Here is a 19748-nt window from a genome sequence, read left to right on the forward strand (position 1 = left end):
TTGCAGCAGAGCAAGAGCCTCAGATGGGCAGAGCTTCGCCCTCTGGTGGGCATGCCCAGTGGATCCTGTTTGGGCACATGTGGAAGTCTGTCTCTGCCTCTCCTGCTCTCACTAAAGTAATTAAAAAAAAAAGATAATTATGAAAAATGTTTTTTAACTGTACTCAAGTAATTACTATTTATTTATAACAAAGGTAACACACGTAAGAGTCATTTCGTTTGAAAGTCTGCTGTCAAATAATTACTACTCCAACCCTGCATTTCTCTAAGTCCTGGGGAAAAGGTTACACAAATTAACTACAGCAAGGGGTGCAACTTTAAAGTTCACAAGCCAAACTCATCCTCACACATGTAGTTTTTAACACATTTGGAAACCAAATGGTACCTGACCTGTGGTGGCGCAGTGGATAAATCATCAACCTGGAATGCCGAGGTCGCCAGTTCGAAACCCCGTGTTTGCCTGGTCAAGGCACATATGGGAGTTGATGCTTTCTGCTCCTCCCCCATATTCTCTCTCTCTCCTCTATAAAAATGAATAAATAATAATAATAATAAAAGGTTAATGGCCCTGAACCAAACTGGCCCAGAGAAATGAGTACATATAGCTGTATTGCCTCACCATCCAGCTCTGGACCAAACACTAAGCCATCAGGTCCTACAGAAATTAAATTTATTATATGCTAGTTGCTTTATTTTTTAAAAGGGGGCACTTTTAGCTAACAGGCCATCTCACTTAAATGACCACCTGAACACACTCCACCAAATAGAGAGCAGTACCTCTGATAAATGGGAGAAAATGTCTTCTACTTGCTGTTAAACGACCAGCATGACAATTGTCATGGTATAAATGCCCTATTAAGAAGCTGAATCTGAAAACAAAAGGGAGAGTTCAAAATCAGCTATTACTAGAATACCACAAAATGTTTAAGACACAAAGCCTTTGACTAAAGTTACTGTCACAGAACATGAAGTCTGGCCAATATTCAAATACCTCTATCTTGACAGAAATTTTGAAACCCTGGAACAAGTCTGTTAGTGCCTTTGTTATAAAAAATAAGCTGTGAATATATAAATAAAAGTCAGAAATAAGTGAAATTACTACTCAAGACTGGTAAGGTTTTAAGATTTTCATTTTATTAAAAATATAGCAACACAATAGCAGCATCATTCGGTAAATCTTTACTAGTACCATTTAGTAGTCCTACTCACAGAAACACACACCACCTATGCAGCATCTTCATATTCACGTTTTAAACTCTTCCCTTAATAATCAACAGCATTATGTAAAGAAGAGTACTACAGTCACCTAATTAAGATTAAGGAGAGTAATATTTACCCATTAAACTGAACTACCTAATCAACTACACAGTACATCAAAATGCAATCTTCTGTGGAGATCTGGGAATTCTATAGTTTGTTCCCTAACAGTATTCACCTACCAGTAACTTAAACTAGTAGAATTCAATCTCAATTCCTAATTAATTCAGTATGATGTTCATGAATTTGGACTTAATAAAATATAGTTATGAAGTTATCTATCTAGCAAATAAAGGTTAATCAAGAATGAAGGGAACCATCCATTCCAATTCTGGGAAATAGCTATAAAACATGTAAAGTTTCCCAAAAGTTAGCAATTTTCAAAATTAAAATGTAGCCAGGCTAGATACAAGTAAATTTAAAAATCAGACAAACCACAAATCTGCTTTTAAAAAACAATATATTAAGGAATGTTATATTAGATATAAACTAATAATAAATTGCTAGAGACTATAAAAGTGCCTTAAAATGAAATGGAAAGTCTATTAGTTACAAAATCCAACCCAACAGAATATGAACCAAAAGTCAACTAACAGTTTTAGCTTTTTTTTCTTTTTTAAATAATGTATTAGTCTTTATGCAGGCAGAATCAGCAATAAAAATGTACTAAAAACACAAATTCACCCACAAACCCAAGATTAAGTAGGGAAGTCATTTTATTTTAAAAGATTTTATTACATTTATACTGGACTCTTGCTTCCAGAAATATAATTTAGCCCTTTTAAGAGCACTAACTTTTAAATATAAAAATAAACAATTCAGTTTAAATGAATATTACATTAGTAAATAAACATAAGGAAATACTAAGTATGTAGAGAAAAAATTTTACTAAACATGTAAGAAACAATTACTTTGCTGAAATAGCTGACTTCATAATCTACCAGTTAAATTCAGATCCTATCTCTTTTAGTGATACGACTAATTGAAATGTTTTAAGTTATTCAATGCATCCCTCCAAAAAGATTTTTAAATTGCTAATTGAACTACTAAAAATTTAAATCAAATCATATTATTTCTAATAGATTTTTTAAAACTTTTAGAGATTTTTTAAAACTTTTAAAAGCCTATTATTATATATAGTATAACCCTTAAATCTGAATACTATCTTCAGTTGAAAGATTTAGATGGAGTTTCTGGGTTTTTAAGTTTTAAGATGAAGATAGCAACATATAAAGGAATGAATGGGAATCCTGAAAATGACTAATATCACAAAGTATTATTTTCTTGACAAAAATATTAATTCTAAATGTCATTTTTATTTTTGAGCTTATCAAAATTTAAGCCTCTGACACTACTGAAGATCCACATAGCATACATTGAACATCTTGAAAAAAATAATTCTAAACAAAATCTGATTAGTGTTTGCAGTTTTAAGTTAATTAGATGGAAAATAATAACTAAGGAGATGGTTGCAGAGTTAAGGACTTAAGAGTTGTTTTCTCAAGGACACCAGCTACCTTACAAAGGGCCATCCTGTGTCACCATTTCAGTGTGCACCACTGAAACACAGAGCAAGAGGACCCAGAAAATCTGTCTAGAATGATGGAACAATTACGATTTAAGAAACAGTGTACTCTCTGCATGTCAAGCTAAATTATAGAAGATTCCTAGTTTAAAATGGCTGTCTTCTTGGCCTTACCTCAAGGTTTTCTGACAACATCTATGTAGGATGAACAAGAATAATCTTAAAGGAAAAAAAATACTTCAAAATAATAAACAAATGGAAACATAACAGCTCTCATAAGAGAACACAGAGAAAATGTCTCTCTCGCTCTCTCACACACACAAACACAAACACACCAATATCTATAGACCCTACAAAGCTTTGCTTCCATAGGCCCTAATTTAAGAAAATGATTTCACTTCCTCCTGATTCCTTGTATTCCTACTTATGCCCAACTTTCACAAATTAGTGTCAGTATTTTTAAAGTTGAATAAATATCAGCAAGAAAAATAATTAGAAGCAGGACCCAAATTAAATGTTAATTACAACATAAAAAAACATTTAATAGAGTCCAGAGTACAAGAAATCACTCAAACTTTAAATGATTGTTTTATAGACCCTACACAAATATATATTCCATGTCAAAACAACTCTATGGAAATTAAAGAAAGAACAGGATAAAACTAAGATGCTATTTTAAAATGCATAAACAAATACTTTCCTCTAAAATACTTAGCTTTATTAGAGAAATAGTACTAAAAATAACAAAGATCAAACATTTGCTCTATTCTACTTACATATCATAAATAAGACAGCTGTTGATGCAAAACATACATACTCCTTCACGATCTTTCCATATTCACCAGGCATTCTTGTTTCAGAATAAGCTGTTTACCAGCCAACCGCATGTGACTGAATGATTAAAATGACCATCTATACTTTACATAGTAAAGCATTTTCAAAAATTTTAATGTACACAGTGACAAAAAGGAAAAAAATACCACAGTAATTCTGGACACATGAAGAGGAATTAAGCAGCTTCATAATCAAACCAGGCTTCATTATTTGCAATAAGGGCAATCCTTTCCATTCTCTACCAAATACTTAAGTTTCAACAGTATTAATATTAAAAGAAAACTCAAGTTGAAACCAAGTGTCTGATGCGCTACCCAGTTTTTAAAATCTGTAAGTAACTCTTCCCATGAGGTAAGGCAACTGAGTAATCTGATTGTATTAGATTGTATTAAAATAATTACATTTGATTTTTCAATAACATGCTAATTAAAATGTACAACTTTTTTGGAAATATAACAATAATGAAAAGAGTTCTGAAACCATGAGTTACCATTTTGGGGAAAATATCAGCAAAGTTGTCATTTTATTACTTGCATACTTTCTGTAAAGTGAACCTAAGAATAACGACTGACCTATATTTTAAACCAAACAAACATATCCTTAAACATAAAACAACCTCATGTATTCTTCTTTAAGTACAATTTCTGCACAACATGATTTATGAGAAGATGATTGAGAGGTAATAATTAAGGCCATCCCATGTAGACAAAGAAAAGGTTTGCTTTAAATAAATTAAGAACATGCTTCAATTATCACAGTATAAAACCGATGGTCCCAAGACTGCACTGTTGTTTTAAGCTCTAAAGTCATTCTTGAAAACAGGACTTCCCTCTCATATTAGGTGAACTAAGTAAGAAGCTCTTCTGACATATCACTTGCTCACTTCTCTATGGGAGTGAATGGAATACCCACCTCAATTCCATATGAACTGAGAATGACTAGCACATATAAAATTCTAGAAAACAGTATACCACATTGTAGAAGGCACTAAAGCTTCAGCTTGTGCTCCCATAGCCCATTTTGAAAACCCAAGTTTTCTTTTTATGACACCTTTGCCACTGACCACTGACAACAAACACTGCAATATTATTCATAATAAGCTTGGAAATGTCAAGAAAGTTAAAAAAGAAGTGCTTACTTTGTGGGGAAACCCAATGATTAACACTGAATACTAATACATTATTATTAGTATTCAACACAGTTGTTCTTTTTGAAAGAGAACAGTAGTAGCATGCATTGAAGGTCATTTTTTAATCCACTTATTTAAGCAATTTTAATCTGAAAAACTATTTTAAAGAAAAACTGCTGTCCTATACAGTGAGAAAAAGAACATACAATAGTGAAAATTTAACACAATCACTATAAATCCTGTGAAGTAAGTGTTAAAACTTCTTACATATTCTGCACTTACAAGGGTGGCTATATAGTTGCACCGATTTCAAGCACATCATCAATCTGTATATATTGAAATTTAAAAAAAAGAAAGTAAAATACAAAATTCAGTAACTAGCACTTTTTAAAATAGCCTCCAATGCTTATCTCCAGTCTTTATGGATAGTACAAATTTGGATCTTTGATGTCCCATTTATTTGTAATGGTTCTTGGCAAACACTAACAAACCACACCATGGAAATGCACAGATTTTAGATGAGTTTGGGTAACATCTGTTATTTTCACAATGTCCATGATTTTCTTAGTAACAAGATGGCCAAAATGTCACCTAACAACTAGGAACGCCATTAGCTCATCTCTTTATGCTCAACTGGATTTCTTCATTGTTTAACATCTTAAGAGCATCAAAAGCTTTGGATTTCATTCCAGCGTGTGTTTAGAGGTGCATTTGTCGGTCCTATACTGCTTCTGTTTTAGTAGAGAGGTTTTCTTCATTTGGCTGACAATTCCCATTTTGCTGTACGTTGTTTTCCTCAGTCCTTGGTGCATCCTTGTCATCTGATTCTTTGCCCACACTTGATTCTGGGTCTTTATTGTGCTCCTTCTCCTACAGTGAATATTAAAGTATACATTTAATATTTTTCTCAAGACTTGCCTGCTACTACATCTGCTCATGGCTAAAATATGTACCTCTATGTTTTGTGAATTAATACAATTGGGTATTTCTCTCTCCCACCTTTTAATATAAATAGAATATGCAAACATATAAATATATTGGTATGTCTTTTGTACTTCTCATAAAAGATAAACAATCCATGGAAGTTAAATTAGAATACATCAACAGAAATTCTAAGAAAGTGTTCAATAAATGCTATTCACTAACTTCAAAAAGCATGACAAATCTGCTAAAAGAATAAAATAGTTCCCAAAGATGCCAGGATAGATTTGTAATCTGGACACCAAGAAAGCAAAAATAAGGAAGTGCAGAAAAGGAAGTTACTATTCCTCCTAACAAAGACAGTTCAAGAACAGTCTACATTCTGCTCTCAGTTTAAAGGATTAAATAAGAACATGTGGAATAGTTCCTGGCACATGGTTAGTGCCCAAGAAATGCATGTTATGTTATCAACATATTGATGATGACAAACTTCCATCAGTATGAGAGTAAGTAAAACTGTGAGATAAAAACTCCAGAGCTCAGAATCTATTTTCAAATATAAATTTTACCCGTATAACAAGAGAATTAACATAATTCACAAGTTCTTAAAATATTCATCCCCAAACCCTTACTTGGTAGAATTTGGTTTTCCATTAATTGTTCTAATTCAACAAACATTATTTCAGAATATATTACAAAACCAAGAATGACAGAACGTGTCAAATTTGCTGAAACAAATATAATGAAAATGGCATCAAGTAGAAACTTTAGCATAAAATCAAATACATTTATTACAGATACACAGCCTAAAATTTCTTATTGTATGCCAGTCTATCATTCTCTAAAATAAGGAAGATGATTATTTAAAATTTTTAATTAGCTCTTATCTCATCTCTTCAAAATTTAAATTAAAAAAAAAACTGTCAATTTAACAAATATGAAAGAATATAAAAATGTACAAGGCACTGTTGTCTTTAAAGAGCTTTTAGCTTAAAACTACTTCTATGCAATAAAAAGCAATTTCAATTACAACAGGGGGTCCTCGGGTTACAACACAGTTCCGTTCCTATAACAGTGATGTAACCCAAATTTTGGTGTAAGTCAAAACACACTCTAGCCTAAGTCATTTACCTAGCCTAACACAGTTGTAAAATCATAATCTAGAACAGGGGTAGTCAACCTTTTTATACCTACCGCCCACCTTTGTATCTCTGTTAGTAGTAAAATTTTCTAACCACCCACCGGTTCCACAGTAATGGTGATTTATAAAGTAGGGAAGTAACTTTATTTCATAAAATTTATAAAGCAGAGCTACAGCAAGTTAAAGCATATAATAATTACTTACCAAGTACTTTATATCAAATTTTTGCTAAGTTTGGCAGAATAAATCTTTATAAAACAACTTACTATAGTTAAATCTATCTTTTTATTTATACTTTGGTTGCTCCACTACCGCCCACCATGAAAGCTGGAACGCCCACTAGTGGGCGGTAGGGACCACGTTGACTACCACTGATCTAGAACATAAAAACACAACTAAGCCACAGAAAAGTGTTCTGTACACTGTACTGCATATTTTTCTGCTGCGCACAACCAAACTAGTTTGCCCACATAGTCCATAAGTGCGACACTAACGACGTAAGCTGAAACACTCACATCTCAATTTTTTGAAGATTTTTATGAGAGTGAGCATCGTAAACTTGAAATGTTGTATGTCGATGCTGTCACAACCCAAGGATCCCTGTATTAATTTTTCAAAGCCTGAACACTGCATGACCATTGCTTACTTTAAGTGAAGTATTGTTCTTCTCCAATTTTTCCTTCCCATCTCTGTCGTTAGAATTCTTTCTTGTAGAGGTTGAACGTTCTCTCTCTCTTCTTTCACTGATATGGTCCCTTTCTTTTTCTCTTTTTTTATCCTTCTTATTTCTGCTATAAGAATATTGATAATGTCCATTAATATCTAAAATATTAAAGACTTGCCATATTATTGACAAAATATTCTTTTTTAACACTAAAGCACTATAAATAAGCCTATCAGTAACCTAGTTTGACCAAGTAACATTAAATGGGACCCATAACCCACCTACTCTAACCATACCCCAACTAACATTTTAAAAATACACAAGTCATTTTTGCAGAGCCTATGTGTGGTCTCATAAAACACAATTTGGTATTTTTGCTTTATTATTTCTGAAACACTCTATCTAGAGTTATTCTACTGTAATTAGAGTAAAATAAAATATATACATTTTAACCCACCATTTCAAAGCAAAAAAATAAATAAGCAGAAAGTTCACATGAAAATTTAGTATAACAAAAGCGGCATCTCAAATAACTAGAGAAAAGATGGTCTTTATAAGACTCCTGTATGCACCCTGACTAGGATCCTCCCAGCAGCCCTGTCTGGGGATGATGATCGAGTACTAAGCTATTTTTAGAGCCTGAAGCTGGTGCTCGACCAACCAAGCTACCCTTAGCACTTGGGGCCATGCTCAAACCAACTGAGCCACTGGCTATGGGATGGGAAAAGGGGGGAGAAGTAGGAAGTGGAGGGGAGGCAGAAACAAATAGCAACTTCTCCTGTGTGCCCTGCCCTGACTGAAGATCAAACCTCGGAAATCCATATGCCAGGCCAACACTCTATCTACTGAGCCACTGGCCAGGTTCTGGATCTATATTTCATTCCACATAGACAAGTAAATCCAAATAAACTAGAGACCTAAATTATTTTAAAATTTTATTTAGAAAATTAAATTTAATGGGATAACATTAATCAATAACAGTACATAGGTTCCAGGTAAACATCTCTATATCATTTGAACTACTAATCGCATTGTGTGCCCATCACCCAAAGTCAAATCATTTTCCAAGACCTAAATTTTTTAAATAAAATAATACAGTACTAGAAGAAAACATGGGTAAATTTCTAAAGTGCATGAAGGGAAAGTTTTTCTCAACCATAACTAAAATTTCAGGTCAAGTAAAGATTTGCCTACACAAACTATTACAAAGCAAAAAAAAACCACCATTAGCATATTAAAAAAAGAGAAACCAAAAAATACCCGTTTGCAATATATTTGTGTGTGTACATATATCTTTATATACAACTATTAAAAGTCAAAGAAGCAAACACACCAAACAATAAAATTCTTAGGAATAAATTTAACCAAGGTGATAAAAATTTTGCTGCGAGCAACCAAGACAAATAAATGGAAAGAAATCCCGTGTTGCCTGACCAGGTAGTGGTGCAGTAGATAAGAGTATCAAACTGGGATGCAGAGGACCTGGGTTTGAAACCCGAGGTCACCAGCTTGAGTGCAGGCTCATCTGGTTTGAGCAAAGCTCACCAGCTTGGACCCAATGTTGCTGGCTTGAGCAAGGGGTTACTCAGTCTGCTGAAGGCCCACGGTCAAGGCACATATGAGAAAGCAATCAATGAACAACTAAGGTGCCGCAACAGAGAATTGATGCTTCTCATCTCTCTCCCATCCTGTCTGCCTGTCCCTATCTGTCCTTCCCTCTGTCTCTGTCACCAAAAATAAAAAAAAAGAAATCCATGTTCATGGAGAAGACTTAAATATTGCTAAGATGTCAAGAGTATTCAAAGCAATTTACATATTCAATGCAATCCCTATAAAACCCCATTTTCTATCATTATCAGAAATAGAAAAACCCATCCTAAAATTCATATAGAATCTTGAGGGACATCAAATATCCAAAAATATATTAAGAATGAAGTTGGAAGATAACTCAATTCCTGATTTTAAAAGTTACTATAAAGCTACAGTAGATTTGTGTGCCTGAAACCTGCATAATAATTTTGTTATCCAGTCACTCCAATAAATTCCATTTTTAAAAAAGCTACAGCAATCAAAATAGTATGGTATTGGCATTAAAAACCAATGGAGCCCTGGCCAAACAGCTCAGTCGGTTAGAGCATCACCCCGAAGCACAGAGGTTACTGATTTGATCCTTGGTCAAGACACATACAGGAACAGATCAATGTTTCCATTTCTGTCTTTCTCCCCGGTCCTTCTCTTGCTAAAACCAATAAATTAAAAAATAAAAAGAACCAATGAAGCCTTACCAATGGTGGCACAATGGATAAGAGTGTCAACTAGGGACACTGAGGACCCAGGTTTGAAACCCTAAGGTTGCCGGCTTGAGCACCAGATCATCAACATGATCCTATCATCACTGGCTTGAGCCCAAAGGTCACTGGTTTGAAGCCCAAGGTCGTTGGTTTGAGCAAGGGGTCACTGGCCTGGCTTGTGTGTTCCCCCACCCCGCACCCAGGCACAGATGAGAAGCAATCAATGAACAATTAAAGTGACACAACTACAAGTTGATGCTTCTCATCGTTCTCCCTTTCTGCCTGCCTCTCAGCAAAAACACAAAATAAAACAAAAAAGCTAATGGAATAAAAATCCAGAAATAAACTCATATATATGTTCAAATAATTTTTTACCACTTGTGGTAAGACCCATAGTGTGTGCCAAGATCCATTCTACAAAAAAAGGACAACCTTTTCAACAAATTGTTCTGGAAGAACTGGAGAGCCATATGCAAGCTGAAGTTGATCCCTTACTTTATATCATATATAAAAACTAACTCAAGGGCCTGACCTGTGGTGGCGCAGTGGATAAAAGCATCCACCTGGAATGCTGAGGGTGCCAAATCAAAACCCTGGGCTTGCCTGGTCAAGGCACATATGGGAGTTGATGCCTCCTGCTCCTCTCCCCTTCTCTCTCTCCCCCCACTTCACTAAAATAAATAAATAAAAAGAATTCAAAAAACAAAAACTAAAAACCTAATTCAAAATTGATCAGATACCTAAACATACAAGCTAAAACTATTAGAAGAAAACATAGAAAAAAAATCTTCATGGTTTTTGATTTAACAATGATTTCTTGGATATGACACCAAAAGCACAGGCAGCAAAAGGGAAAATAAATAAATTTAACTTAATAAAAACTATCAACTGTTGTGCATCAAAAGATACTATCAAGAAAGTGAAAAGACAACCCACAAAATGGGAGAAAATATTTTTAAATAATTTATCTGGTAAAAAAACTAATATACAAAACATAAAGAACTCCTACAACTTAACAACAAAATAACCCCATTTGAAATGGACAAAAACTTGCACTAACATTTCTTCAAAGAACATAGACAATGGTCAATAAGCACATGAAAGATGTTCAACATCACTAATCATAAGAGAAATGCAAATCAAACCCACAAAGAGATACAACTACATAATCACTAGAATGGCTATAATCAGAGGCAAACAAGAACAAGTGTCAGTGAGCATGTAGAGAAACTCTATATGGGAATGTAAAATGGCACAGATACTTTGGAAAATAGTCTGGTATTTCTCAGAAAGATAAAGTTACTATATGACTCAGTAATTACCATTCCAGTAAACCAAAGAGAAAAGGAAACATATGTCCAGGCCCTGGCTGACTCGCTCAGTGGATAGTGTTGGCTCAACATGTGGACGTCCCAGGTTCAATCTCTGGTCAGGGGACACAATGAGAAGCAACCATCTGCTTCTTCTTTCTCTGTCCTTCTCCCTCCTTTCTCTCTCTCTTCCTCTCTCACAGCCAGTGGCTTGACTGGTTTGAGTGTCGGCCCCAGGCACTGAGGATAGCTCAGTTGGTTCAAGCATTGGCCCAGGCGCTAAGGATAGCTCAGTTGATTCAAGCATCAGCCCTAAATAGGGGCACATGCAGGAGTTTGTCTATCTCCCCTCCTCTACTTAAGAAAAAATGTCCACACAAAAACTTGTAGGTGAATATTCAAAGCGGTATTCATAATATCCAAAAATGAAGACAATACTAAATGTCCATCAACTATGAATGAATAAATAAAACACGTTTTATCCACACAATGGAATACCATACACACATTAAAAATGAACAATACTGATTCATGCTAACAATAAGCATGAACCTTCAAAATGTTAAGTCAAAGAAGCCAGAAGCAAAGGACACCACATATTATATGAGTCCACATAGGAAATGTCCAGAACAGGCAAATCCAGAGACAGTAAATAGATTGGTGGCTGTCAGGAGCTATGGGGAGCAATCGCTAATGGGTATGTGCTTTCTGCGAAACGACAGAAAATGCTCTAGAATTAAGTAATTAAGTAGTAGTGATGGTTACAGAACATTGTCAATATACTGAAAACCACTTACTTGAACACTTAAAAGGGTGAATTTTATAAGTATATTATTTCTCATTAAAAAAATATCTACAGTGAAGGTGGGGTTGAGTATAGTCAGTGACACCACACACACACACACACACACACACACACACACACACACTGTATGCAGTATATACTTTCCTTTGTGAATAAGGAAAAATTCAAATATATGTATTGGCTCAGTTTTGTAAAAGAAAGAAAAGATAAATGATCCCTTACAGAGGGTGGAGGGGGAGTAAGGTGAAAGGAGTAGGGAAGGAGCAACACTTTGTGAATATACCTTTTTGTCTAATTTGAGTTCACAACTGAGAAAAGTCTTCACTTTCATAAGCAAAGTTTTTTCTTTCCCAATAAAAATATGGCCACCTCTATAGTATCCTATGCTTTTCATTATTCTCATCTAAAAACAATAAGCAAATAAACAAAATACCTGGGACACATGTTCCTTATACTCTGGCAAAAGTTTTCATAAATTTCTCTTTTCTAAACTTAGAAAACCAATTGAAAAACTTATCAGTTTCTTATCAGTAAAGAAATGGAATAAAAAAACAAACAAGAATCAACACCTTCCTATGGACAAACCCAACCTCCAATTAGATAGCATAATAAAAGACCTCACTTACAAAAGCAACAAAAACGTAAAATATGTCTAGGAATAAATTTAGAAAATGCATAGAAGTTGTATAAAACAAACAAAAACACTACAGATGGCCTGAATAAGCAGAAAGATATACCGTGTTTCTAAAATAGAAATACTTACCATCATAAAGCTTTATTAATAAAGCTACTTATAAATTTTCTCTAATAAGTGTAATACAAATGTAATAGAAGTCATCAACAGGTTTTATTTCTAGAACCTAGACCACTGACTATTCCCTTCAAATGGAAAAATAAGCATGCAAGCACGATCAAAAAAAGTTCAACAAAAGAGCAATGGTACCTGGCCTGTGTTGGCACAGCTGATAAAGCACAGACCTGGAATGCTGAGGTTGCCGGTTCAAAACCCCAGGGCTTTCCCAGTAGGCACATACGAGAAGCAGCAACTACTATAAGTTGATGCTTTCTGCTCCCAACCCCACTCTTTCTCCTCTCTCTAAAATCAATAAACAAAATCTTAAAAAAGATAAAAAGCAATGGGGAGTATGGGAGAAAACAAGCCTTACTAGATATTAAGAAACACTATACAATCTAAGTAACTAAAACCATGGGGTTTCTGTACACAAACCATCAGTCAAACCAATCCAACACTATAGAACAGCAATTTTCAACCAGTGTGCCGTAAGAATGTTTAAAACATGCAATACCTGACTAGCCAGTGTATCAAATAAAGAAATGACAACAGTCAACACAACAACCTTCCAGTGTGAATGAATCTAAATTATACCTACTTTTTGTTAAATTAGCAAAAAGAATATGTATTTTTGGTATGCCATAGAATTTTAATTAGTTTGTGCTCCATGCAATAAAAAAGGCTGAAAATTGCTAGCATAGAAGGTCCAGAAATAGATCCAAATGGAAAAATTTAGTACATGACAAAAGCAACACATATCAACTAGTGTTAGAAAAACTGAGTTTTTGGTTAATGGTATTAGAACAGAAGAGCATTTGGAAAAATAAAAAAATTGGATCCATACGCCATATGGTACATATAGATAAACTAATGAATCAAAGATAAAATGTAAAAATAAACCATTAAAATAAAAGAAGAAATAATAGAAGGAATTCTATCATAACCTTGGAATAGGAAAAGGATAAAAACTTAAGTCATTCAAAAAAATTGAGAAATTATATAAAAATAAAAAACGTTTGTATTTAAAACCTGGGACTTAAATATGACCAAGTAAAAATCAGTTACTAAAGCCATGGCAGGTGGTGCAGTGGCTAGAGCATCACTCTGGAGTGCCAAGGTCACTGGTTCATTCTGAGGTCACCAATCCCGAGGTTGCCAACTTGCTCCCAGGGCTTGCTGGCTTGACCTCAAGGGCACTCACTGCCTTGATCCTGACTGAGGGTGCCAGTTCGAGCCCAGGGCAGGGCCCAACCCTGAGAACACCAGCTCAATTCCAAGAGTACCAGTTCAACCCCCAAGTTCACCAATTCAAGCCCCAGTTCAGGCACATATGAGAAGCAAGCAATGACAACTAAGTGGAAAAAGTCGATGCTTCTCTCTCTCTCTCTCTCTCCCCCTCTTTTCTCCCCTTCCCCTCTATTTCAAAAAAAAAGTTACTAGATTGTTTATTATTAAAAACTATTTCCCTTAACATATTAGCAAATATGCACTCTAAATTAATTTGTACGAGTAGTACTTAGAAACGATACCTTAGATAAGTTGACAAACTAGAATAGATACTTGAAATCAAATCACTAAATAATAATCTCCCCAGTATAAAAATACAGACTCCAGGCCCTGGCCGGTTGGCTCAGTGGTAGAGCGTCAGCCTGGCATGCAGAAGGCCAGGGTTCGATTCCCAGCTAGGGCACACAGGAGAAGCGCCCATCTGCTTCTCCACCCCTCCCCCTCTCCTTCCTCTCTGTCTCTCTCTTCCCCTCCCGCAGCCGAGGCTCCATTGGAGCAAAGATGGCCCGGGCGCTGGGGATGGCTCCTTGGCCTCTGCCCCAGGCACTAGAGTGGCTCTGGTCGCAACAGAGCTACGCCCCAGAGGGGCAGAGCATCACCCCCTGGTGGGCAGAGCGTCGCCCCCTGGTGGGCGTGCCAGGTGGATCCCGGTTGGGCACATGCGGGAGTCTGTCTGTCTCTCCCCGTTTCTAGCTTCAGAAAAATACAAAAAAAAAAAAAAAAAAAACCAGACTCCATAAAAAAATTAGCATACAGATAATTCACAGGAAAAAAAATACAAATGGCCTTCAAATATGCACAGAGATGATCACCTTCCCTCTTAAAAAATGCAACTGGCCCTGGCCGGTTGGTTCAGTGGTAGAGCATTGGCCTGGTGTGTAGATATCCTGGGTTCCATTCCTGGCCAGGAGAAGCACCCACCTGCTTCTTCACCCTTCCCACTCTCCTTTCTCTGTGTCTCTCTCTTCCCCTCCCACAGCCAAGGCTCCATGGAGCAAAGTTGGCCCGGGCGCTGAGGATGGCTCTGTGGCCTCTGCCTCAAGCGCTAGAATGGCTCTGGTTGCAACAGAGTGACGCCCCAGATGGACAGAGCATCGCCCCCTGGTGGGCATGCCGGGTGGATCCTGGTCGGGCGCATGCAGGAGTCTATCTGTCTGCCTCCCCGTTTCCAACTTCAGAAAAATACAAAAAAAAAAGACTAGAGAGAGCATTCCTCCCCCCCCCCCTTCCTCCTCAGTTTTAGTACATGCTTTCAACTTACCTCCTAGGGGATGGAGACCTAGAAGATTTCCTTTTTATGGTTTTTGATGTTCTTGGGGATCTGGAAGAACTTCTGCTCCTCCTCCTACGCCTTTCCCTGAAAGTATTTAAAGAAACATTAAAAAAAAAACACAGCAATTTAAATAAAGGGCAATTCAAACAAACATAAGCAAGAGTTTTTAATGCTCTCAAGTGAACAGTATTCTTTGGAGACCGGTTTAAACTCATGTCCTTTATGAGCACGTTCTATTATCTAACTTCAGGTCAATCCATGAACCATAAATTTCACAAATAAAAAGATGTTCTAAGATTTCATATTGGAAAGAGTAGAGGACCTCTGATTCACCTGGTTAATTGAACAACAATTTCTTGAGCAGAAAAAAATATTAATGGATGTTCCTGATTATCTTAAATATGTCATTCCTTAGCATCTACATGTTTTGCATATTAGGTCCTTTGTCACATAACTAGCTCCTTGCTGCCCCACTGTGGAATATTTTTATAACAAAGTAGCATGCCTTTTTCAAGAACTGAAAGATAAATTGGCTTGCAAAATGTGAACTTTCCAGACTTAAGTATTTAGAATATCTCTAAAAAAGTATTTATATTAAAACATTTTATGCTTTTCTCTCCCATTTCCTACCATTTCATTACTGTCGTTCTGTTCATTTAAATTGAGTGCACATTTGCTTAGATATAAGTAAAATACTTAAAACCTGAGATTTAAATGACAAAGTAAAAAAAATTATAATTACTAAATAAAGTGTTTATTATTATTAAAAAACTATTTTGCACCTTGGCCAGTGGTGCAGTGAATAGAGCATCACCCCGGAGCACCAAGGTCACTGGCTGGAGCCCAGCCATCACATCCTGCAATCACATGCTCAATCCCAGAATCACCAGCTCGACCCTGAGAGGTCACTGGTTTAAGCCCTGGTCAGGGGTCATATGAGAAGCAATCAATGGCACAACTAAGTGGAACACAAGTTAATGCTTCTCTCCCCTGCTTCCCTTTCAAAAAAACCCAAACAACATTTTGCTTAATACATTAGCAAATATGAATACTCTAAATTACTTCATTTGTAAGGTGGTCAACTTAGAAACAATAAATTTCTTTTTTTTTCCTTTTAATTTATTTTTCTGAAGCTGGAAACGGGGAGAAACAGTCAGACAGACTCCCCGCATGCGCCCGACCGGGATCCACCCCGCACGCCCACCAGGGGGCGATGCTCTGCCCATCCGGGGCATCGCTCTGTTGCAACCAGAGCCACTCTAGCGCCTGGGGCAGAGGCCAAGGAGCCATCCCCAGTGCCCGGGCCATCTTTGCTCCAATGGAGCCTCGGCTGCGAGAGGGGAAGAGAGAGACAGAGAGGAAGGAGAGGGGGAGGGGTGGAGAAGCAGATGGGCGCTTCTCCTGTGTGTCCTAGCTGGGAATCGAACCCGGGACTTCTGCATGCCAGGCCGACGCTCTACCACTGAGCCAACCGGCCAGGGCCAGAAACAATGAATTTCAAGATGCCCATAATTCATGAGATGAGGTATGAGGATATAATTATTAAATGATTAATGTATCCAACAATCTATCTCACAAGGAGTTCTGATCACTAGGTGGCCACATAGCTAAAAGAATCTGATCTTGTAGAATTTAAGTTGTTTTTCTACCTCAGTAAATTGATTCCAGATTAATGAAACATTTTGTCTATGTTTTTCATTTAAAAAATAAAAACCTAAATAATATTCAAGTGTTGTATATATGGGAGATGTTAAGACCAAAAGAGCTCAAGAACTTTGAGAACACAAGTAAGTTGATTCCAACTCTATCTAAATCTCTATCCTCCATTACCCAACTTTACTTCCAGGATACCCCCAAATTATAATTCTGACTGATGGAGAAATTAGGTACCAGTATCTCATTTAATCAATGCTATTTTATAATAGCTCAGCACAAGAACTTTTTTTTCATAGCATGAGACTGTCAGTGTACCCCAGACTTAAGTTTACACAAAAGGACTCTGCTTTGATCAGTGTGACTGACTCCTTGTTTATTCAGGAAGCACTATTTACAGGTGGACATCTAAAAACTACCAGTTGATAAGAACTAAAGCTGAAGAGACAGCAATCTGGAATACTAATTAGTTGAGAAAGAAGTGGGCAGCCGTAGTATGAGGAACTAGAATTGGTTAGAATTGGCTCTAATTCTAAGTTCCATATCTTATCAGCTTGTTCCAGCTGTACAACCGGAGTAATATTGCTTTAAATCTGAATCTCAGTTTTTCCAACTGGAAATGGAGACAATTCAAACCTTGCAGCGTTGTCATGAGGATTTGTAATAATATCAGTCAAGTACCACGCACAGAATCTGGCACATGGAGGTGCTCAATAAATATTTTCTCCTTTCCTTTTTTGGTCTTTTTTTAATAGCAATTTTTAAGATTAAGTTTTTTTATAGCTCCAGCTGGTGGCACAGTGGATAAAGCATCATCCCAGGGTACTGGGGCCATCTGCTTGACCCCAAGGGTGCTGGCTCAAGCCCTGGTCAGGGCATGTATGAGCAGCCTTCAATGGGTGCACAACCAAGTGGAACAATAAGTTGATGCTTTTTGTGCTCGCTCTCTCTAAAAAAACTTTCTTTTTATATACCAAATTTTCTTTACAACAGATTAGGAGAGAAGGTTGGAAATAAAAATATTAAGTAGATTATTTTTCTGAGCAGTTGAAAAGTTTTCCATTTAGGAAACAAATTAGAGCACTTAGAAAGCAGAAAAATGCTGTGCTGGATATAGCAGATGGTTAGAGCATCATCCCGAAGTGTAGAGGTTGCTGGTTTGATCCCAGTTAGGGCACACACAGGGACAGTTTGATGTTTCTGTCTCTCTCTCACCCACTTCCTATCTCACTGAAATCAATAAATTTAAAAAAATGTTTAAGCAGAAAAAGGCTAAAAGTTGAGAAATTTTAACTTTTTATTTTTATTTTTATTTTTATTTATTTTTTACAGAGACAGAGAGTGAGTCAGAGAGAGGGATAGACAGGGACAAAAGACAGGAACGAAGAGAGATGAGAAGCATCAATCATTAGTTTTTCAATGCGCGTTGTAACACCTTAGTTGTTCATTGATTGCCTTCTCATATGTGCCTTGACCGCGGGCCTTCAGCAGACCGAGTAATCCCCTGCTGGAGCCAGCGACCTTGGGTTCAAGCTGGTGGGCTTTTTTCCTCAAACCAGATGAGCCCGCACTCAAGCTGGCAACCACGGGGTCTCGAACCCGGGTCCTCTGCATCCCAGTCCGATGCTCTATCCACTGCGCCACCGCCTAGTCAGGTGAGAAATTTTAACTCTTTACCAAGCTCTTCTGAAAACATAAAACATCACAAATTGCTGAACCTTTAGGAACTAGTATTAGTCAGCACTTACTCTCTAGGCCCCAGAGGTTATTTAGGTATATATTTAGGACTGAACGTGAACAGATGAACTTTCTTAAATATCCAGTGGCTTTAAAATGAACCATGAAAAAAATTAAACATTTCATCTGACCAGGCAGAGGCACAGCAGATAGAGTGACGACCTGAGATGCTGAAGACCCAATTTTGAAATCCTGAGGTCGCCATCTTGAGTGTGGGATCATAGACATTACCCCCTGGTCACTGGCTTGAGCAAGGGGTCACTGGCTCGGCTGGAGACTCCATGGTCAAGGCACATGTGAGAAGCAATCAATAAACTAAAGTGCCACAACTAGGAGTTGATTCCTCTCATCTTTCTCCCTTTCTGTAGGTCTCTATCTCCTGTTTCTCTTTCTCATGCTAAATAAAAAATTTTTTAAATAAATAAATTTAACATTTCATAGTCATCAGAAAAAGTACACTCAACTAAATTTGAAAGGAGTCAAAACATTATTTGGTGTTGTGAAGAGCAATATCTAAACCACCACATAAACACAAAAGAACGTGTGACATAAAATCAGTAAAATTACTATGCCATAGGCAGTGACTTGGGGATCGCATCCTGAGGTGTTTCTGTGGGCACCGTGTACCAGTCTCCAGGAGCAACATTTTGCGATTTGTTTTCTTAACGTTGCCCCGGCTTGGCTTCTGTGACGCCTGGGAAAATCTAGTCTAGAAGCTAGAAGTCCTGGGCTCTTCCTAGGACAAGCTAAATTGGCATTCAAGAGCAAGGCTCCTGGCTTCAAGTTCAATATAGCACAAAAGGAAGATCCTAAGCTCACCTCCTCTCATTGACACCAAAACTACAACTATGTATAGAACAGCTATCTCTGAGGACATTCTGACCACCAGCAGAACAGATTTCTAAAACTTCAGGTATAAAGAAGTGGTTAGGAGGAGTAGAGACTAAGTCTAGCCAGGACCTACCCTTCCCCTTAATTCCCATGCAGTAACTCACAAGTGGAAGGTAAATCACAACCTTGGAGGTCATCCCTAAAGAAAGGGGTCTGAGTCCTAGCCTGAGAGACCTGCACCAGGAAGAGGAGTGACATCTGGCTTTGAAAACCAGTGGGACTTATGTCTGGGAGAGCC

At 36.9% G+C, this 19748-nt stretch overlaps 1 protein-coding gene across 4 annotated transcripts in view; it reads right to left on the reverse strand.

The window, feature by feature from the left end:
- Positions 1 to 1111: 1111 nt before the first annotated feature.
- Positions 1112 to 19748, reverse strand: part of SREK1 (splicing regulatory glutamic acid and lysine rich protein 1) — a 64136-nt gene continuing 45499 nt past the window's right edge. For 3 of the 4 annotated variants that reach the window (XM_066242069.1, XM_066242084.1, XM_066242093.1), the window contains 3 exons: positions 15218 to 15313; positions 7453 to 7597; positions 1112 to 5614 (listed from right to left, as the gene is read on the reverse strand). In XM_066242069.1, the coding sequence (XP_066098166.1) occupies positions 5465 to 5614; positions 7453 to 7597; positions 15218 to 15313 (391 nt within the window). In that variant the 3' untranslated portion in view covers positions 1112 to 5464. The remainder of the gene's footprint in view (positions 5615 to 7452; positions 7598 to 15217; positions 15314 to 19748) is intronic. The other variant, XM_066242078.1, reaches the window with a different exon arrangement.

The sequence above is a fragment of the Saccopteryx bilineata genome, chromosome 1, assembly GCF_036850765.1.
Source record: "Saccopteryx bilineata isolate mSacBil1 chromosome 1, mSacBil1_pri_phased_curated, whole genome shotgun sequence".
In the NCBI taxonomy this organism is placed as follows: Eukaryota; Metazoa; Chordata; class Mammalia; order Chiroptera; family Emballonuridae; genus Saccopteryx; species Saccopteryx bilineata.